The 22,837-nt window shown below is 45.6% G+C and overlaps 1 protein-coding gene across 1 annotated transcript in view; it reads left to right on the top strand.

Moving 5' to 3' along the window:
- The first annotated feature begins 21,391 nt into the window (after positions 1-21,391).
- The window catches only part of COL7A1 (collagen type VII alpha 1 chain), a 60,111-nt gene continuing 58,665 nt past the window's right edge, over positions 21,392-22,837 (top strand). The window contains exons 1-2 of the mRNA XM_036738329.1: positions 21,392-21,405; positions 22,222-22,304. Coding sequence (XP_036594224.1) covers positions 21,392-21,405; positions 22,222-22,304 — 97 coding nt within the window. The remainder of the gene's footprint in view (positions 21,406-22,221; positions 22,305-22,837) is intronic.

Genomic DNA, 22,837 nt, shown 5'->3' with positions numbered 1-22,837 from the left:
GGGTTTTTCTTAATAATTGCTGCATCTCCATCATTCAGTCAATCGATTCTTCATTTTTATTATGTGCCAAGCACTGTGCTACACACTTGGGATACAAAGAAAAAGCAAAAATCATCCCTGTCCTTAAGGAACTTATGTTCTCATGGGGGAGAAGACATGTACATAAATGGGTATATACAAGATACATACAGAGTGGAAGGAAGGTAACCTTAGTAGAGAAGGTACTAGCAAGGGAAGAGGGGAAAGGGAGTTGACCAGGAAAGGCCTCTTACAGAACACTCAATGAATATTTAAATGCCCAAGTTAAGCAAGACACTGTGCTTGACAGTGGGGATTCAAAGGTTAAAAAAAGTCCCTGACCTCAGGTAGTTCTAGAAACATCTCTAGGAATATATGACATGTATTAAGTATGTTATAAGGTAGTTTGTAATGGTGACTGCAAATTGGTTCAGCCAAAATGCTCTACAGAGTTTGTTCTGGGATACAGTAGCTGGGGGAGGGGGGGCGCGGGGTGGGGTGCAGGATGGGAAGAGGTGGGAATGGGTACAGAAAAGGCCTCATGAGAAGAGCTAGTGCCCGAGCTGAACTTGAAGAAATTGAAGAATTGTGTATGGTATAGATGAGGAAAGGTTGCATTCCATGCCCTAGATGTCTCCATGTGAGTAGGTGCCTGTTGGGCGTAGTATGCCAAGTTCGGGGAGTTAGTCTAGACTAGAGTACGTGAAGAGGGTCCACTGAAACCTAAGGCTAGAAAGGTCATTAGAGCCAGATTGTTAGAAAACCTTCTTTGCTTAGTTGTGGAGTTTGCATCTTATATTAGAGCCTACAGAGAGACATGGAATGTTTTTGATAAAGATAGTGACCGAGTAAGATTATTGGGAGCTTTGGAAAGAATAGAGTGGAAAGTGTAGAGACTGGAGACAAGAAGACCAGTTAGGAAGCTATTAAAGTAATCCAGGTGAGTGAATCCTCCACACCCCCTGAACTGTGGTAGTGGCTGTGTTGTGGAAGAGAAGGATGAGGGCGTGATTGTGGAGGTAGTGACAAGACTTGGCAACGGGCTAGGTAATAGCTAAGGGAAGGACAAGTCAGAAGTGACAGGTTTCAGACCTAGGTGCCTGGGAGGACAGAAGTACTGCTAATACTGGGGAAGGAGGGGGTACAGATTTGTGAGACAAGTGATGATCTTAGCTTTGTGCAAGCTGTATGAGTCCTGGTGTTAGGCATTGAGTTAGAGATGTCTGGCAGACACTCGGACAGGTGGGCTATCTGGGGGAAGTTTAAAGATGCTTGTGTGCAATTTGCCATTGAACCTGTGGGAGTGGATAAAGTTTATGGTAGGGAAGGAAGACTTAGAATAGAGCCTCGTCGGGGGATGATGAATCGGTTAAGGAGACTGGGGAGCAGTCAAAACAGGAAGAGAAACTGGACAGAGCAGTGTCACTGAAGCTAAGGGATGAGAAAGTATCTAGGAAAGTGGCCAATATTGTCAAAAGCTGAGAAAGAAAATGAAGATAGAAAAGGCCATTTGATTTAGCAATTTTAGAGGCTGTTGGTGACCCAAATACATTTCATTTTACGAGGTTTGGCACAGTTTAGCCTAAATTATCATAAAGGCAAGCAAAAGATTCATTAATAGTCTGCCTTTTCGATTAAAAAACCATGTGCAAGGCACTATGTTAGATGCTGAGTACACAAAGAGAAAAAGGACACAATCCCAGTCCTCTAGGAGCTTGTGTTCTAATGAGTTAGGGGTAGAGTAAAAGCAACATGCACACGGATTGATAGGAGAGTGCTAATCACTGGGTGTTTGGGAAGGCCCAGCTAGGACCTGCACCACTTTGGAAGAATAGCAAAGGTGAGGGGAGGGCATTCTGGGGATGGGAGGCCACTTGTGCAGAGACACCAAGGTGGCAGATGTCATGTTATCTGGCTGGTTTATTAGAACTGAGGGTATAGACAGGAGAAGCATACAATAAGACTGCAAAAGTTGGTTAGAGCCAAAATATGGAAGGCCATAAATGCCATGCTTAGTATTTTGTATTTTACTCTAGAATCACTAAGGAGCCATTAAAAGATTTTTGAGAAAGGGGATGACTTGGTCATAGATGTAGAACTGGGAGGGACTTCAAGGAGGTCCGTGCAGTCCAGCCTCTTCATAATATAGATGGATCAGCTGAGGTTGGGAGAGGTCATAGTATCATAGACCTACAGCTTGAAGGTTCCTCAGACAGTCTGATGCATTTGCCTTATTTTAGTCAAGCCTATGTTTTGGAATATGATGTGAAGAAAGAAAGACCAGAGATAAGGATGCTGATTAAGAGGCTCTTGCAATAGGCCCAGTGAGAGATGATGAGAACCTGAATCTGGGTGGATGATAAGTGGGGAGAAGGGGATCGATCCAGAAGATAAAAGAGATAGGCTCAATAAGGGGCTAATTGGTATAGAGATGGAGGAGAAGGAAAGGTCTGCTTTTTAGTATAGCGAGCTCCAGCAAGTATCCAGATAATTCAGTTCTCTCACTAACAATACATAATGCTATATTGTTCCCCAGTTTCCTCTAATTCCTTCTGTCTAAGTGGTCTTGTAATATACTACTACTGTTTTTAACTTGGTTGATCTCTCAAATGCCCTCTGCCATGCTTCCCCCTCTGGTTCTTGGATTTTCCTTCATGAGTGTCTCTTACTATAGAATAGAATAATAGTCTTATTCTCCAACTCTTTATTTTGTTCCAGAGCCATATTCTAGTTCTAGGTCCCATGCCACCAATTATGCTGGAGTATTAATTTGAATATTGGGAATGTGAAGAAGTCTGAAGGCCATTGGCCATGCTTGAATTGTGAGAATAGACCATATAGTGGAAAGAAATTACACCAAAGCAATGACTATGGGAAAGCCTTCAGCCAGTGCAGATTTCTTACTGAATGTTAGAGAATTTACACAGGTAAAAAAAAACCCCATAAATATAATGAAATTTGGAATAATATTCAACACCTGAATTCTTAGGAAGCATACTAAAGAAAATGATTATGACTAACGACCATGAAAAAAATCTTTGGGCTATAGTTCATTCCTCATTAGCTATTTTATGCTGGGAATTAACTGTTGGGGTGTAATATTGAAGGGCAGCTAGGTGGAACACTGGATAGAGTGCCTGACATCAGGAAGACTTATCTATTCGAGTTCAAATCTGGCCTTAGACACTAGCTCTGTGACCTTGGGCAAGTCACTTTACCCTGTTTGCCCCAGTTTCCTCATCTGTAAAATGAGCTGGAGAAGGAAATGGCAAACCACCCCTGTGCTTTGCCAAGAAAACCCTAAATGGAATAACGGAGTCAGTCACAACTGAACACAACATGTAATGTTGAAGGAACCTTCATAAAGCCTAGTTTGGTAAATTGTAAGAATGCCTTGAGTCCATGTCATAGGATTAGTTGAAGAAAGCGAGGATGTTTAGTTTGGAGAAGAGAATAACGGATATGAGGTGGTTGGCATCAAGTATTTGAATGATTAGCCTCTGAAAGAATTGGTCCTATTCTGTTTGGTCCCTAAAGGCAGAATAGGAAAGGGGGATGAAAATTCCAGAGGCAGAGATAGGCTTGATTTCAGGAAAAATTTGCTCACAATTAAAGTTCTTCATTGGGGCTCCCTTGGGAGCTCTTCAGGCAGAGGCTGGGTGACTGACTATTGGACTGTTGCAATGGGGATTCCTCAGGTTAGCACTTGGATTAGAGGCCACAGAGTTGTATGGTTCTGTAATTCTCAGTGGTACCCAAGCCTCTAGAATCTCCAGTTTCTTGCCCAGGACTTGCTATTCCACCGAGCAGGGCTTTCCAGGTTCCCCCTGGCAGTTTCCTTTGTCCCCATGTGAATCTCCAGAAGTGGGAAGAAGTCATCAAGTTTGATAAGCCTCAGGAAGCTCTCCCAGGAAAGGATAGGGCTGAATATTTTCTTAAAGATAGGAGAGATCTGAGGGTGTCTGTTGGTAGTTGAGAGGAGCTGGCTGACAGGGAGAGCTTGTAGAAGTGAGACCATGGGAATGGAACACATTCGATGGACCAACATCCATCAACCAGCCCACAAGTACTGATCGAGCTGGGTGCTAGGTGCTCTGCTAGCCCTGGGGATACAAGTGCAAAGAAAGAAATAATCCCTTGTAGGGACCTAACATTCTACTGGAGGCAACAAGGACATGTACAGCATAAATAAAAAGTTAATAAATATGAATATCTACTATGCAGTTAAATACAAGATAGTCTGGGAGGGAGGGCACTGACAGTTGGGGTTAGGAAGAGCTTCATGTGGACAAAATGGTGCTTGAACTGTATGTATATCAAAGGGAGAGAGAGAATCTAGAACATCCTGGTGAAGAAAGGCAGGCCAGTTTACCTGGCTCTCAGAATGTGGGGAATGAGGGGAATAATGGTCAATGAGGCTGGGAAGATAGGGCCAGATTGTGAAAGGCTCATTCATCTTAGCAAGAAGTATCCTCTGAGACTGGGCCAAAGGATGCCTGAATGGGGGAAGATCTGGACAAGTCTGGAGGTAGAGGAGGGTAGAATCAGGGAGCATAGGATGGATCATCTCAATCTTACAACAAGGAGGTGAGAGCGTCTTAACAGAGAAGGCACTGGAAGATGAGATCAGAGAGTAGGTTTGGAGCAGCACCTGTGGGGAGTGTGGGACGCAACCAAAAAACAATATAAAGATTGCCATGCAACATGGGAGGGCCTGGTTGATGTCCATGTGGTTTCATTTTCCTCCAGCATTGTTCAGCATCCCAGGAGTGATGAGGCTGGACATTCCCCAGGCTGAGGATTGACAGGATGTGAACAGTAGAAGCACAAATAGGCAAGGGCTCCAAGAGTTTTTAACAAGCTAATTATAGGATCCAAAGTGGAGTTGGAGTAGAAATGGGAGTTACTAGGAGAACCAAGACAAGACTGAGGTATCTGATGTCAGGATCAGGACAAAGCAGATTTGGGGGGGTGTGAGGCATTGGAAGAGGGAGAAGGAAGGGAGGGGGTGATCAGAGAGATTTCAGCTCAGGTGGGGCAGTTCTAGGGGCTGGTTGGGGTCTAAGGTGGAACCCCTCCTATAGGTGGCCCAAGTAGTAGAGATGACAGAAAAAGGGAATTGAAGTTGAATGATTTCGAGGTGGCTGTCTTCTCTGGTGTCTCCTGCTGGCATGGAAGTGACCTTTGGTTCTCAAAAGCTATGCTGAGAGGCCACAAATGCTGCCAGGTAGCCCCACAGATTAGAGTCTCCCATGTCATCTATGCCAAACTGCACCTGTGGGGGAAATCCCTCAGTGAGCAGTAATTGTGTGTGCTGGATGGAGTTTCTTTGATTTACTCATCCCTCTGGTTTTAGTTCCCAAAGTGGAGCTTTGTTCTAATATAAGGCCACACTCTGAGCCTCGCTGTACTTTTAGGTGAGGAAGATTTCCCTACTTGGCCTCACCCTCTGTCCCCTACACTTCCCTCCACCTTGCTGGGTTCTGCACCCCTGATCTTTTGAGGTTCTGAGAGGAGGGTCTTTAGGGTAATCTCTCACTGTCACCTCAGGACAGAGGGTTAGGAAACTCAGAGATCTTGACCCTGAACTGTCCCAGTCTGGGCGATACAATGTCTGATCCACACGGTGCTGGCTGCTACTGCTTCTGCTCTGCTCCCTGGAACTCACAAGGTCTCCACTCTGAGGTTTTCTGACCACTTGGGGCTTTTTAGGGGATCCCTCATTCTTGAAGCCTCCAAACACTGAGTCTTGCAGGCAATGTTTTCCACTGGTAGCCTGTGGTCCTACTAGCAGGCTGCCCTGTGTTGACACTAGCTTTGCCAGTGGGGACCTTAGGCACAATTTTTGTGTAGTCACGAAGTGGAAGAAGTCACTGTCGTTTCTTATTGGATTTATTGATAATTATCGATATTATAATATTCAGATAATTATTGATAGTTATAATGAAGTAAATTTCATGGTTTTGATAGAGTAGGTATCTGGGAGGTGGGAAGCCTGCCGTTCTTTCAGGTGACCATGTTGGCAGAAAAAACTCCGATCTCTTAATTACCAAATCTGATGGTCTTCTCTGCTCCAATATTTCTTGACCTATCTCCTGCACTATTGATCACAGTACTGGTTTGACTCTTACCTGTCTGCGGTCTGTCTTGCCTTACCTTACCTGAGGAAGACTCCTCAGTCTGCTTTGCTGGCCAAACGTCTATATCAAACACCCAGTGTTCTATCCTACATTATCTTTCACTACAGTCTTTCTGCGTAACCTAATCTATTCCTATGAGTTTCACTATCATCTCTATGCAGATGACTCAATTAAAAATAATCAGCCACAGTGGCTCCACAGTACTTCAATCCCACATCACCAGTTGCCCATTGGGCATTTCAAACTGGATGTCCTAGAGGCATCTTAAACTCAATATGTTTAAAATTGAGATTAACTCCTCCCATCTTCCAAACGTCCCTATTTATGTTGAAGGCAACATCATCCTTCTAGTCCCCCAAGGTGTGTAACTGGCATTATCCTGGACTTTTCACTTTCCCTCATACCACTTATCCAATCATTGGCCAAATTTTGGCATTTCTTTCCTTTACCATACCTAGCTATACGAGGATTCTGGGAAGATGGTGGATTGGGTCAGAAAACTTTCGGCTCTCCAAATTTCCTCCACAAAAAAAAGAGAACATCGCCTCACAGGGAATGTAGAGCAGAGTAGCAGAAATAAAAGTCAGGGTAAAGCAGTTGTTCTCCTAAGACAACTTGAGAAGACCTCCAGGAATGACAGCCTGAGTGAAGGGCAAACACCTTCAGGCCAACTCTTCAGAATCAACAAAACAAGCCCTAGGGGCAGCTGGGGTTGGGAGACAGGTTGGGAAGCCTTAGAAACTTTCTTCTCTAGGACCGTGTGGGGGTCTGACGGCTGAGTAGGAGAAGATTGAAGGACCTTCCACTGTCGAGGGATGCCAAGCATAGCTGTGCTGATCAGACGTATCCTGGGCTGGGCTGCCAGCTGAGGGGGAGAGGTAGTGCAGTAGCAGAGGGCGAGAGACCCTGCTGGTTGTGGACACTTGCTGGAGGGCAGAGTCCCCGGTTTCAGTTTCAGGGCAGAGAGGACAGCTGTAGTTTGCAGCTACCAGAGGCTGGGAACAAGATCATTTTCAGGACAGCGAGGCTGGGGACCCTAGCCATGGCTAAGAAGTGCAGAGGAGAGCCTGAGGTTGGACCTCGGGGTCAAACCTCAGAAGGACCTGAGGCTTAAGGCATCATTCCATATACTTCAGGACTAGAACCTGATTACCCTAATAGCTGTTAAGAATAAAATAAATAAGTATGATTAAGCAAAGGAGAAATAACCTAACCATAGATAGTAGCTACTATAGGGGATGAGAAGACCTGGGTTTATACTCAGAGGAAGATAGTGGAGCACCTCCTTTTTCAACAAGAACCGTCAAATGGTCCCAAGCACAAAAAGAGGTCTAAGAAGAACTTGAAAAAGGACTTTAAAAATCAAATAAGAGAGATCGAGGAAAAATTAGAAAAAAAAAAAGAGCAATCCAAGAAAATCAAGAAAATTATGAAAATAAAGTCAACCAATTGGAAATGGAGAATAAAAACTCAAGGAAGAAAATAATTCCTTGAAAACGAGTTGGGCAAAGGGAAGTTAATGATATTCTAAGACATCAAGAAATAATAAAATCAAAAGGATAAAAAAAAACAAGAAAATGTGAAACATCTCATCAGAAAAAAAGCAGCTGATCTGGAGAACAGATTAAGGAGAAATATAAGAATAGTCGGACCACTTGAAAATTACGATTAAAAAACAGAGAGTGGATACATATTACAAGAAATTATCCAGGAAAATTGCCCCGAAGTTCTAGAACAAGAAGGCAAAGCAGAAATAAAAAAAAAATCCACCAATCACCAGGAGGAAAGAGATCCCAGGAGGAAAATGTACGGGAATATTATAGCTGAGTTTCAAAGCTCCCAGGTTAAGAGAAAATTTTGGAAGCAACAAGAAAAAAACAATTTAAATGTCATGGAGCTGCGATAAGGATTACACAACACTGTGCAGCTACTATGCCGAAGGACCATAGGTCTTAGAATACTGTATTTCATAAAGCAGAAGAGCTGTGGCTATGACTAAGGCTAACTTATCCAGCAAAGTTAAGTATAATCCTGAATGAAAAGAAAGAGGACATTCAACGAATGTATTTGTGACAAAAGCAGCAGAACCTAAGGGAAAATTCGACATATAACATCCAGGAAAAATATAAGGTAAGCATTAAAGACCAATTATAAGGGACTCAATAAGGTCAAATTGTTTACTTCTTATAAATAAAAATATTATCAGTACTTTTATGACTGTCATCATTATTTGGGTAGTTTGAAAGAAGGGCTTGGGCTGAGCTGAGTATGATGGGGGCTATTCTAAAAGAAAAAGAACTGTAGGGAGAGATAAAAAGGAGTAATTGTCTCATACAAATGAGGCATAAAAGGAAAAATTGATACCGAAGAAGCTAGTGGGGGGAGGGCAGGTAGTGCTCGAACCATACTCTCATTGGGAATGGTTAAAGAGAGAACAACACACACACACACACACACACACACATATACATATATACACACACATGCATATGTGTGTGTGTGTGTATATATATAGGTATAAAAGTCTTCTAAATTCAGAAATAAATAAGAGGGCAAAGAGAGAGGGTAGGGGAAGAGGACAAGGGAGGGACTCTTGGAGGGATGGGTAGGTTAAGGAATAGGAGGGCAAGGTAGAAGTAAAGCAGAGGAGTGAGGACAGATAGGGTAAATAGAGTGAGAAGGATAGTGAGAAAAAATAGGAAGGAAAAAAATAGATAATAAGTAATTATAGTCTAGAATATGAATGGATGAATTTACCCATAAAATGGAAACTGATAGCAGATTAAAAATTTGAATTCAACAATATATATTGCTTTCAGGAAGTGCTATCAAAATGAGAGACACAAAGATAAAATAAAGGGCAAGAGTAGAAGTTATTATGTAAAAAAAGCTGGGGTAGTGATCATGATCTCAGACAAAGTTAAAGCTAAAATAGATTTAATCAAAAGAGGAAAATAGGAAAACTACACTATGTGTCAGCAATATTATTCAATATTGTTTTAGACCACTTAAAATAACTAGACAGTATAAAATACCTGAGAGTATACCTGCCAAACATGAATTATTATACAAATAAGATCAAAGCTAAATAATTGAATATTAATTAAATAAAAGTTCATGGGTAGGCAAAGCCAGTATAAAAAAATAACAATTTTACCTAACTTATTTACTTAATGCCATCCCAATTAAATTACTAAAAAGTTATCTTACAGAGTTAGAAAAAATAATAACAAAGTTTATTTGGAAGAACAAAAGGTCGGGAGTTTCAAGAAAACCAGGGAAAAAAGATATAAAGGAAGCAGATTCAGTAGTATCAGACCTTAAACTCTATTATAAAGTGAGAGCATTGTTGAAGTGTAAAAGGGATAATTCTGATTACTTTAAAATTTTCTTGTATAAATAAAACCCATGCAGTCAAGAATAGAAAGAATGCAGAAAATTGAGAAAAACTTTGGTAGGTAGTCTCTCAGATAGGATGTAATTGGGTTGGAGTATTGCTATGGTATAGGAAAAGATGAGCTGGCTGATTTAGAAAAACAGAAAGAGCTGGACTTGTGAAGGAAGGTGCTATCCACCTTCAGAGAAACGGGTGACAAGTGGGCATAAGAATAGTATGGTCTTAGATATATGTGTATAAGTGTATATGTGTATAGATACATACACATAGATATCTATGCATATGTGTGTATATATGTGTATATATCTTATACGTACATACATAAAAATATATCCTCGACTAATTGTAGCCTTGTTTAGGGCAGGGGGAGGGGAAAAATGAAGCAAAAAGTACACAACAGAACAAAAGAAAACCTACAGGGAAACAAAGAAAAACTGGGCAGCTTTGAAAACAATGTATGGTATTTATTATAGAGGCTTTCCTGAAATCAAAACTTACTGTTTTATATTGAATCCTGTCTTATGTTCTGCTGTGTACATAGCAATGTTTTTTTTCTCATTTTCTATTTAAGTTTAAAATAAATAAAAAAATTTAACACCACCCCCCCAAACAAAACAACAAAACAAAAAACAACAGACAAACAACCCCAGCGCATCTAGCCACCACTTTAGTTCAGCTTCCTAGTTGGTTTCCTGGTCTCCCGTCTCTCCTCACTCCTGTCCATCCTACACACTGCTGCCAAAGTCATTATCCTTAAGTCCAGATCTGGCCACGTGACTCCCCTGTTCAACTGTTTCCATTGGCTTCTGATTTCCTCTAGGATAAAATATAAACTTCTTTGTTTAGCTTTTGAAGTTTTACACAACCAGGTCCCAAACTATCTCTTCAGCCTCATTGGCCTTTACTTCTAATTTGGCCCTTGGAAATCCAGCCAAGCTGGCCGCTTTCTGTTCCCAACACACAACACTCCCTTGTCTTCGTGCCTGTGTACTGGCCATCCCCTGCCTGGAATGCACTCTTCCCCTTACCTCTACCTCACAGGCACTCTCTCTTTTTTTGTTAAGGCACAGCTCATGAACCATCTTCTGCATGAAGCCTTTCCTGATATCCCTCCTCCCCAAACAACTTGTACTTAACTATTTTGGATGTGCCCATATGTATTAACTTTGTTTTTCCTATTAGAATGTGTGCTTACTACAAATAGTTCATTCTTTTTACTTTTGTCCCCAAGGCACAGTAGAGTGTCTGCCACATAAGTATTTAAATTGATTGATTTTATGGAGTTTTTTTTTTTTGGGGGGGGGAAGTAATTGGGATCAAGTGACTTGTCCAGGGTGACATAGCTAGTAAGTGTCTGAGGCTAGATTTGAACTCAGGTCCTCCTGACTCCAGGGCTGGTGCTTATCCACTGTGCCACCTAGCTGCTCCAATAGATTGATTTTAGACAGCTTTCCATGTTAGGAATTTTTCCTTGTAATGAGTCAAAATCTGCCTCTCTGTAACTTCTACCTTATTCTCTTCTTGTTCTGGGGCCAGAACAAATCTCTTTCAGGTAACACCTTTTCAAAAACTTAAATGAAATGTTTTAAGTGCATAATGTGCATACTGTGTCCAGGTTAAACACTCCCAGCCAGTTCCTTCAAGTCCTTCTATGATTGTGTACTACTGGGGCTGCCTGTGGACTGTGTGTCTGCTTTACTCTCTGACCGTCTTCTCACCAGCTTCTTTGGCTTCTGCTCTCCAGTCTTGGGTGCTTTCCTCAGGGTCTCCTCACTGTCCCTGTAGCTGTCCAAAGGTGCCCTCCCTGGCCACCACTCCACCTTTTGTGCTGTCTCCCCTTACTAGAAGGTAAGCTCTTTGAAGGCAGGAACTGCCTTTGCATTTATGTTTGTGTTCCTAGTGCTAAACACAGTGTTTGGAGAGGCTTTGATTACAGGCCCAGTGATGGACTCATATGAGGACCAGCCTAGCTCAGGATAGAGGATTAGTCACCAATTAATGAGAATTTTCTTTGCCTGCAACAACTCATAAAGTATAAACTTCTATACTGACCAAATTATACAGGGATTCTTAAAGTATAAATACTGCACCTCAGGGAGGACTTAGTGGTAAACAGTGGGGAGGGAGGGATGGGCGGCAGGGCATGTTCTCCCGAAGTAGAAAGTTTCTCAAAGTCTTAATCTGAGCCTTGCTGTTTGGTTTTAGGATCTGCCTTCCTACTAGTAGAGGGGGTGGAATCACACCAGAGCTCAGCAGGAGCCTTTCATCTCTTTAAGCTGGGCCCTGGATGTGGCTGGAACAGATGTTCCACCTCAGCACTGAGACTGGAGGTGGGGGTAGGGGTGGTGGGGTGGGGAATGGCTGGCTGGCTAGGCTTAACTGGAGGGATATTGGGATGGAGGAGCAGTCACAGACCTGTCAGGGACCATGGGGGAAATGTTCTTTGTGCTGGAACCAGGTAGAAGCACTCTTCCTTGAGGAGAAACATAGAAGGAGATGCCTGTGGGACCCCTTGGTTCCTGGGCAGGGGGTAGGCTGCCGGAAGGTGGGGGTGGGGTGGGGAATGAGGTCTGAGGTTTCTATGTTTACTTAAGAGCTCTGCAACACTGAATGAAGCCATGGTGTCGTGCAGATTGTTGCATGAAATTTTGTCTAGGAATAAAAATGAATTATATTCAGAATGAGTCTTAGCCTCTTGGCAAGAAGTGGCCCCAGCTGTGGGTTGAGCATTGTCTTGATGCTCCATTTGTGGGATTGGGGCCGGAAGGGAACGAGCCCCTCCTGTGGGCAGTTTTGGTTTCTGGATTTGTATCCCTTGAACACCAGATCTTAATATCCAAAGCCTGAAGTCCCAAGCTGGTGGGCCTTCTGTCAGCTCTGCCCTCAGCCCAGAAAAGAACCCCAGGGAAGCTCTTCCCACGTGCCTGGCCCTGGCAGCAGTCTCTGCAATCTACATTTGGGCTGCTGAGTGTGGAGAGGAGAGGGGAATGCAGAGGGGGATTGATTTCTCCAGGGGGTACAAGGATACTTTTCCCTCTTCCTCCTGCCTTCTTTCAGTCTTACCCGTTTGATTTGAATCCTATAGCCCCAAGCTGTGTTTTTCCACTTGGTTTTCAAGTATCATCTGGACAAGGGGAATAAAAAAAAGTTCATCTCCTGTGAGAGCAAATGAAGCTGAGTCACAGCAGCCAGAAACAGCCTGGTGAGCTCAACAGGGCCCGGGCAGGGCTGGGGTTCTGAGCCCCTCTCCCCTCAGGGTTCATGTCTGAACATCCTGCGTGTAGGAGGCATGTTAGGAGCTGTGCAGCCTGTCACGTCATCCCCTGAACTTGAAGCTGTCAGGCTGCAGGGCTGGGGCCCTTCACTGCATTAACTTTTTAAATCCCTCTGGAACCAATAAGTGGGAGACTTGAGTGGCAGAGGCTCCCTGTCCTGTCAAAAGCAAGAGCCATGAGCATAGAGCAGTGCCAGCCTCTTATCTAAGTCCAAGCCTAGAGAGGCACTTTGGCTGATGTTTGTTTTCTCATGTAGGGCAGAGGCCCTTGACATCAATCATTGATAGACAAGAGGGAAGAGGATGCCCTTTGAGGGTCTCAGCCTGCTAACCATGGTCCTCTCTTTTGCCTTTTCTTCCTGTTTCTTACTCCTAGGTTTCTGTGAGGTGTGTTCAGGTAGCCTGGTGTAGCGAAATGGGAAATGGATTTGGGGTCAGGAGACCTGGATTCAAATCTCAGCCCTGCTACTTAAGACTGTGTGACCCTGGGCAAGTCAATTCCTCCTTTCAAGCCCAAAGTTTCCTCGTCTGTTAAAATGAGAGCATTAGATTAGACTTCTTACATCTCTAAATCCTAAAATCATTGTGCTGTCGATGGCTGACCTGAGCCTTGTTCCTGGCTCTTTCCCCTCTTGTCCCAAAACTTCTGAGCTTCAGTAAGGTGGATTCTCTGTGCTTTCCTTCTCCTCTTGGGGCCCCTTCTCTTTGTTCCAGAGTAACCCCATGCTACCTGTCCAGTGCATTCATATGCCAAAATATTAATATTCTTCCTTTCCCAAAAAGCCTATCTAGATACCCTTTCCAAGTATGGGTGATAGGCTTTCAGTCTGATAAATCCCCATTTTGAGACATGGAGAAGAGTGGTTGACCTATCACCTTGAGTGCCTTGTTTCTTCCTCTTGTGTGAGTACCATTCTGGAATGGGGTTGCAGCACCACTATTTTGATTACTCATGGTTTAGGGGACAAAAAACCCTCGGACATCTTCCCCTGCCCTTGAGGAGCTCTTAGTATGGTTGTGAAGACAACACACACACCAGAACAGAATAGATAATTGTGTTGGACCCAGGGTTCTGAGTAGGGGGAGCTTTGTAGCCTAAGTTAATTAGTCTTGGAAGACTTCCGGACAGATATGGGACCTCAATGGGGCCTTGGAAGATTCGTGGGAGTTGAACCTTCAGAAGAGAGAACATCCCAAGTGGAGACAATGGCATGAGGCAATAAGACATCTTATTCCACTTTCCACTATCTCTAAATGTTGAGATTTTCCTTACAAATAGGAAGATGTCTCCTTGACACTTCCCCCTACTAGACCTAGGTCTGCCCTCTGAAACCAATAACAAGCCTAATTAGCATGCAAGGATACCGAGGAGACCAGCAGACCTGGAGTGGAATATCTCTGTTAGGAAGTCATGGGAGATAAAGTCTCTAAAAGTTGAGTCATAGAATCCCAGAGCTGGAAGAACGCTCACAGTAGGTCTAGCTTGACCCATCCTGGAAGCTGGTTTACTCCCTTTGCAACATCCCTGACCAGTGATCTTTCAAACTCAGCTTGGATGTTACAGCAATGAACTCACTATTTCCGAAGGCAGCTCCATTCTGCTTTTGGAAAGCTGATGGTTTGGAAGTTATTATTTACATAAATCTGCCTCTCTCAAGCTTCTCCTCATTGTTCTGAGTTTTTTCCTTTGACACCAGGTAGAACAAGCCTAATGCTTTTTCCACATGACAGTCTTTGAAGACCAACATCATGTTTTCCTCATTACCTCAAGTCTCCTTTTCAGTCTAAACACCACCACTCCATTCAGCTTTTACTCATATGCCATTGCTTACATACCCCATCTCATCTGGGTGACTCTCCAAGCTTACTTCAGTTGTCAATGTCCCTGCCAAAATGTGGTTCTCAGCTCTGGACACATTATTCCAGAGGTAGTCTGACTAGGGCAGAGAACAGCCGGACTCTCGCTGCTCCTGAACCTTGAAGCCCAAGAGCACATGAGAGTTTTTGGCTGCCACATCATGATGTTGACTCATGATGAGCTTTTGTTCATTAACTCCATGCCCCAGGACATTTTCACATTAGCTGCCTTCTAGCCAGGTCTCTCTCTCTCTCTCTTTTTTTTTAATTTTAAATAACTGTTTTTCAATTAACATAAATTTATTTTCTCTCCCTTCCACCTCCTCCCCACCATAAAAACAAACAAACAAATAAACAAAAACCCTTCTAATAAATATGCATAGTGGAATAGAAGAGATTGACACATTGACCACATCCAAAAAATACTAATCAGGTCTTCACTTAGTACTTGATTTTTTTCCAACCTGAGTGTGATAACTTTAAAGCTTTTCCCCTAACTTTAGAATTATCCCTACTAAATTTAATTTATTTTAAATTCACTCCATCATTTCAATTTATCAGTCTTTTCGGAGCCTGAATCTATTATCCAGGACATGCTTATGAATTGTACTGGCATAGATAGAACTATGTTTTTAACCAAATCAGTGATGATAGCATCAAAAAGGAGCAGGGCCACTATTACTAGAGATCGCCCTCCAGGTGGACTTGGTAAATTAACAAATTAATTAATTAATATTTTGCCAGTTATGAATCTAGCTTCACAATTCTTCAACCCATTTCTCTCCATTCTGTGATAAAAGTGCAATGGTAGTTTGTCTAATTGTATTGGTAATTAAGGTTGGACTTTTTTTCCTATTTTGGAATGCTAAATTAAGTGCCTTTGATTAAGTCTTACTAGGTGCAAAGCTCCAGACACACACCCTTTTGCTAACTAGGTGTAAAGCCCCAGGCTCACACCCTTTTGCTGATTAGGTGTGAATCCTTCTAGCCCTGGACAGAATATAAAAACTCAGACGTTAGCATTTTGTCTGGGGCTCACTCATAGAGTCAGGACAATATTACCTGTCTCCAGTCCTATGGCACCTTTATGTTGCTTATATTTGTACCCCTACTTCTCAGCCCAGTGCCTGACACACGGTAAACATGTCATGAATGCTTGTTGCCTGTCTAGTGTTTTCAAAGTTCCTAGATAGATCTCCATAGGAGGTAATTCATTTGGACCTGCTTTAGAGCAGGCAGCGTGATGCTCTCTTCTCATCTCATTGAGTACCTTGGAATTCAACTCTCATTTGACTATTTTGGTCCTGCCCTTCTTAAGTCCGATATGATGCTCCCTAGTGGCAGGGAGGTGGGGAAAGAGGGAGACAAGCCAAATAATAATTGTATAGATAGTTCTACCTTTCCTTTCTTGTCCATTATCATCATCTCAGTTACTTCTGAATGCTATCCTTTGTGAGCCTTCCTCTTGTACCCAATGTGATTGCTTTTCTCTCTAAGCCCAGGGTTCTGGGAGCAGAGTTCAGGATGGCCAGAGTGTGAGTGTCATGGTCTGGAATTGGCCAGGAAGTAACCAATGAGTGGTTGGTCATTCACCTTTTGCTTAGAAACCTCTAGTGAGGGGGAGTTCGCTACCTCCAAAGCAGCGTATTAAAAGTTTTTCCTTACAATAAGCAGATACACAGAAGGAACAAGAAGGTTCCTTGAACCTTCCTTCTTCCTTCCTCTTCCCCATGTCACCTTCCCCTCAAATTGGTCCTAGGTCGGCTCTCTGGAGCTAAGAACAAGCCTCTTCCACATAGCCACCCTTCAAATACTTTAAACCATTCACCATACTATATGAATGACAGCAATTACTGTTATCATCTTCCAGATTATGTCCCTTTTCAAAGAATGTGCTCAAGGGGACTCAATCCCAGGATTACAGGCCTAGGAAGCCTTGGTGTTGTTTCAGGGGTGGAGCCTATTTTAAAGCTCCCAAACCTCTGCTGGGTATGGGGTATCCCTGGACTCTCTTTTCTTCCTCCAGTGTTTTCAGGTTTGGGCAGTGAGAGACTCACAGTGACATCTCTGAGGCTACTGGAAGAAGCTGCCTATTCTGTCCCCACAACTCCCCAGAACATCTGCTCCTTGAACTTGGTGCCAGAGTGGGCTGGGGGGAGGGGGAAGCACTTCCCTTCAGGCTCCATGGGTGACTTGGGCCACAGGGGGTGCCAGATGTCTCAGCCTCTGAGGTCAAGCTCCCAGGACCTCTTCAGAGCACAGCCCCAGGCCAGTGACGCATCGAGACTTTGGGTTGGCATCAGAATGCTCAGTGTCAGGGTTGGGGGACAGTTGGCAGCCAGGACTCTGGGTAGCACAAGCATCAGTGGTCCTAGTTTGGATAGTGGTATAAGACTGGCAGGCCTGGGGATATTTAGCTTGGAGATGAGATGACATGGTGGACATGACCATGGACTTCAAGTATGTGAAGGGCTGTCTTGTGAAAGAGGGATTTCATTTGTTCAGGCGTACTTAGGGGAGGCAGATCTCAGCACTGTATGAAGAAAAGCTTCCCCACAATCAGAACAGACCTGAAGTGGAATGGGGTGACAAGGGAACCAATCTTCTACTGGATGCTGGGTGACCCCTTGTCAGTAATACTGTAGAAGAGATTCCTGTCTGCTCAGGTTCTGTTTGTTTTTGAGGTTCTGTGATTCTTTGGTGGGGCTCTGAACTTGGACCTAGCTCTGGCCCTCTTAGCCAGCCAGGAAACTGAGTATTTGCAGGGACTGAGCATTTGGGTCCTTAATATGACCTTCTATGGGCCTATCCCCTTTCCTTTCCATATATTGCTTTGGCACTGCAAGAGAAAAGGAAGCTGGGGGAGGGGAAGGAGTTGGTAGCCAATTCAACAGAAGTAGCTCCACTCCCACCTCCCCCCACCATCTGCCTGACATCACCATCCTTACCCCACCCTTGGGCAGGAGGAAGAAGAAGTAAGGATAGCCCCCCTCCCTTTCCTTGGGTCTGGACAGAATGGGTACTCCAACATCGCTTTCTTAGATCAAAGAGATTTTGTGTCCCCATACCTGGCTCTGTGCCACCACCCCCCTACCCTTCCCCCTGAAGTTATGTGTGGGTCTGGAAGGTATGGGCTTGAGGCCCAGGCATAGGGAGGCACAGGGCAGGTGATAGCAGGCGGGGAACAGCCATCTCCAGGTGGCAGCCAGGCAGGTGCTGACTCGTCTCTGAGGGCTCCCTGGCAGCGAAGGCTCCAGTGGCTTCCCCAGCCCAACCTTTGTCCCCCAGAAACTATAGATTCTGGAGGAGCTGGGGCCAGTCCTCCAACAAGCTTCTCCCTCCCCCAACAGGCTTGGAGTGGGCCCTTTGCCAGACAGAAGCAACTTCCCTTGGCATAAGCATCCCACCACTCCTTCCCCTAGTCTGGGAGAGGCAGTATTGTGTAGTGGAAAAAGTGTAGGAATTTGGAGTCAGAGGAGCTGGGTTTGAATCTGGCTCTGCTCCCTAGAAGCTAGGTAACCCAAGACTAGATAGAACCCATAGGATTGGGCAAGTCATTCAATGCCTGAGACTAGCAGTGGAGGAGGCATAGATTTGGGGGGTTCAAGCCTGGATGACTGGGAGGATGGCTGGTCCTGTGGATGGGTTTCCTGAAGTAGGGGTATATGAGAAATAAGCTGGTTCAGTCATCGGCACTGGTAGATCATCCAGAAGAGGCCCAGCAGGCAATTGGAGAAGCCTTGACTGGAGTGCTTAGTGAGACATCGAGGCTGGAGAGAGATCTGAATGTCTTGGGGCCAGAGCTATGGATAGGAAATGTGAGACAGACCATGTGATGGTAAGAGCCTGGAGGCTCTGAAAAAGGAGACCTGGGCCCTGGACCCAGCTCTGCTCTTAATAATAATAATCAACAACACATATACACGTACCGTATGTGTATAATTAATCTACATGTACATCTGTACATCATGCATATTACACACATAGTATACATGCCATTAAAATATAATGCTTTTTGAGGTTTGCAGAGTGCTTTATGTGCATCCTTGTCTTTGATCCTCATGACAGCTCTGTGAGGTAGTTATTAGTCCTACTTTATAGACAGGGAAATGGAGGCACAGAGAATAAGCGAAGAGCCCAATGTCAAATAGCCAGTATAAGTGTGAAGTAGGATTTTGACCCAGGCTGCTGACTGAATGACATTGGGCAAGTGACTTTCTCTCTGTCTCTGTTTTTCCCTTTATAAAAGGAAAGGGTTTAGATTGGATAACCTCTCACTTCCTGTCCCAGCTCTGATATTGTTAGCCAGGTTCTGAGGTCCCTCCCAGCTCTGACAGTCTATATGCTATGTTCCAAGGGCCCTTCCAGTTCTGATATCTATGAAATAAGGGGGAATAAGAAGAGGTGAGATTCTAAAAAAGTCTTTTCTGTGTAGAGTCATACAAAGATGAGCCTATGGCTGACCTGGAGACTGGGACTAACTTGATTTGAATTAGGTCTTTTTAAGGGTAGCCTGGGGCTCCGTGCACTGAAGTCCCTCCATATGCGCCACCACCCCCACATGGGCTGCTTCTGGGTAGATTCCTTTGTAGTGAGCTGTCCCTGTGGGTGGTCCATCCTCTTTACATCTGGGAAGGGTGATTCCCTCACACCCCCCCCCCCCTCCTTTATCCCCCTGCCTCCTCTAGAGGCACAGCTGGATGGCATCCCCTGTCTGGAAAGAACTGAAGGGGACCATGGGATGGAGACTGGGATGCACATGTATGATGTTATATGTGGGCATGTACATTCACGTATGCAGCTTTGTTTATATCTTCCCTCACACGAGAAGCTGGCTCCTGAGAGTCCAGTCTTCCATGGGGGCCAGCACACCAGAATCCCTGGCCTGGTCCTGCCACTCTATCCATCTGAGGATGGGCAGACAGCCATAGGTCTGTCAGGGAAGGGTGGGTCTGCAGGATTGCCAGGTGTCCAGGGTGGTTTCTAGACTCTCTCCCCAAACCCCATCAATGCCAACTCCTAAGGTGAGTCAGAATCTCTGTCTTGCTTAGAGCCTCAGTCTTCACTACTAGAGAATGGATGTAGACTGTTTCTCACTGGACTGAAGCTCTAGTTAGGAATCCTCCCTCCTCCCTCTCCCCCAAAGGTTACCTACCCCCCCTCCTGTGTCTGAGAAGTGAAAAAGTTCCTGCCCCTAGGCCTTGTCTGCGGTTGTTTCTTTGTGACTAGGGGGAGGAGGGCACTGGATGTGAGTCACTTCCAGCTGTAGTCTCCCTCCCTCCTGAAACCATCCCACAAGATCCAACTGCCCTGCTGTCTTTGGGACCCCTACCTGCTGCCTCCCTGTCCATCTGCTAGGGAACAGCTGCAGCCAAGAACCCCTTCCCAAGCCCTTCGTCAGATCACAGGTCAAAAGGGACCAACCTCCTTATTTACAGAGGAGGCGTTCAGGCCCAGAGAAGTTAAGTAAATAGTAAGCACAAAGCTGGGGTCCTCAGAACCCAAATCTGTCACTCTCCACTGGGCCATGTTGGCACTGCATGAGTTTCAACTATTTACTTTTCCCCTATGCCCTGTCAAAATAGCAACAATGTTAATAATAATACCTGACATTTCTATAAAGTGAAATTCCCATTATACAGATGGGAAAACTGATGATCAGGCAAAGCAACCTAGTGTCACATAGCTAATAGGAGTTGGAGCCAGGACTGGCACCCAAGTCTCCTGATTCCAAGCCTCCTGATGAGATGGATTGAAAAGGAGATACGAGCAGGTCTAGTTTTCATATTTAGTCAATTCATAGTCAGGGACTATTGGGCACTGCCCAATCAGTGGGTCAGATATCAGGAAGATTTCTCTTGCGTTGGAGGTGAGGTTGAGAACGTGTAGGATCTCAGAGGAGGGAGAAGTCCCTGGGCTGGGGAGGGTTAGGGGGTGAAGAGAAGAAAATCAGGGAAGCTTCTTGGAGATGGTGGGATTTGAATTGGACTTCAAATGCTTGAACAGGACTTTAATATCTGTGAGGGGAGGGATCCTAGCGTCTGGAAGAGACTAAATTTAGAGCCTATCTTAGGCTAACCCCCTCATTTTGCAGAGAAGGAAACTGGATTTCCAGGGATGAGACATGCTACGCCTAAGAACACCTAGGTAGTAAATTGCGGAGCTAGCATTTGAACCCAGGTCCTCTGACCCCCTTGCCCCCTCCCCTCTTCCCCAATTCAGGTCTCTTTCCATTCCACGGATGGAGCCTGCGGCAGGAGAGTTTGGGGATGGGGGAGCGCAAGTAGGGCGCCGCATTCCGGATCTTGATCTCTGACTTCGCAGAGGCAAGTTTCTGACCCAGTCCATGGGGACGGGGCAGGGGGGCAGAGGGGGCGTGGTTGGGGGGGCGTGATGACTGCGGTCTGGGGAGGGGAGCCTCAGGCCCCAGCTTTCGGGACATTGACAGACCTCCTTCCCGTGCCCAGGCCGGCCCGGGGCGGGAAGGGGTGTGGAGAGGGGGACCCAGCTCCCTCCCCGGGCGGCGGCTAGGACGGGATTTGTCCGAGGGAAGGAGCAGGGCGGTTTTGGGCGGGGGGCCGGCCTGCCTGGGTCCGCCCTGCTCCTCCCCGCCCCCGCCCCGTGGGATCTCGGGGACTTTTCTTCAGCGGAGAGAGACTGCGGGGGCAGCGGAGGACCGAGCTGGCCCTGCTGAGCTCTGGACAGATGGACAGCTCCAGGTAACAGTCCGGACCCGGGGGTGGGTGTGATGGAGAGAGTGGAACTCTGTTTCCTCCTCTCTACTCCCCAGAAGGCCGCCCAGAATTTGACTGCGGGGTGTTCGGGCTGCTTACCCACCTCGCTCCTGTTGCTCCCGTGACCTTCCCCTCCACCCCCACCCCACCTCCACCCAGTGATTCTCCTGGAGAAGAACCTCCCAGGGAGACACCCCGGGAAACTTCCCCAGAGAAAGAGACCCTTTCAGAGGAGGACCCTGAGAGATGTGCCCACGCATACTCCTCACTGAGAAATCCCGGAGAGACCTCCCCCTCCTAGAAATCACCCTTTTCCTCAGCCAGAGAGAAACCCCCAGAAGCCTACCCCTACCTCCTTATTGCTTCTTCTAAGCTCCTCCTGGCACCCCGAGCCTCCCAAGTATACCCCGACTCTTCCCAACCTCCTCCCCTCAAGAAAACCCCTTGCGGTCTGAGATGGGTGGGCGGTCAGGGGTCCGGTCCACATCCTTCCTGCCTCTTCCCTATGATGCTAGCTCCTCAGGGGCGCGAATCCCTCTCTCAAACTTTTGCTCGGGATCTGAGGGGAGGGATGGTCTGTGGCATTACCTGTCCCCCTCCCCTTACACGTCAGACACAAACCAGATGTGGCAGGGGACAGGGGCTGCTGAGAAGAAGCTGGAAAGGATCTTAGGGGCTATGTAGTTCAATCCCTCCATTCCATAAAGGCAGAAAGAGGAGGCCAAGACAGGAAGTGTTTTCTCCTGGTGAAGTTCTGTTAGAAAGCACCCTGATTCCTCTGCTCCAATGTTGCCTCCTCAGGATGAAGCCCTGGTTCCTGTTCACTGTCCAGCTCCTAGGAGTCCTGTTGGTGCCAGTGAAAGGACAGGGAGAGAGAGGTCGAGGTATGGACAGACCTCAAGACCCTGTTCCTTCTATCTGAGTCCCCAAGCCCCGCTAATAGCTAAATTCCCCTAAACCCTTATTGAACTTGAGACTTCTCAAACTCTGCCTTCCCCACAGGCCTGGGAGGAGGTGAGGGATCCACCCCCAAACTTACAGCTCCAGCCCAGCCCCAGCCCCAGGTCCCAGTTATTCTCTTTCCATCTTCAGGTCCTGATTTATATATATGCACATGAATCCACGTCCTCTCTAGGAGACACCTTAAATGGGATGGGATTAGGGCAGAGTGCTGGTACCCCGGGGAAGGGGGTGGGGGGATGACACCACTGAAGGAGTACCTCCAGGTATCTCCCTACCTAGGACCTCTGTCCCCTGTGTTTTGTTCCTCCTCACGTCCTATGCCTACTGTGATTCGTGTCTTTCAAAGTTCTGTGATCTATGTTCCTCCGTGTGTCCATTAAGTCCTAAGACACGTGTGTCCCCCATGATCTATGGCTCCCACTGACCCAAATCCTTCATGTCCTGTGTTCCTGAA

Source organism: Trichosurus vulpecula, chromosome 9, assembly GCF_011100635.1.
Source record: "Trichosurus vulpecula isolate mTriVul1 chromosome 9, mTriVul1.pri, whole genome shotgun sequence".
In the NCBI taxonomy this organism is placed as follows: domain Eukaryota; kingdom Metazoa; phylum Chordata; class Mammalia; order Diprotodontia; family Phalangeridae; genus Trichosurus; species Trichosurus vulpecula.
Note: the sequence above shows the minus strand (reverse complement) of the source record. Positions and strands in the feature narration are given on the sequence as shown.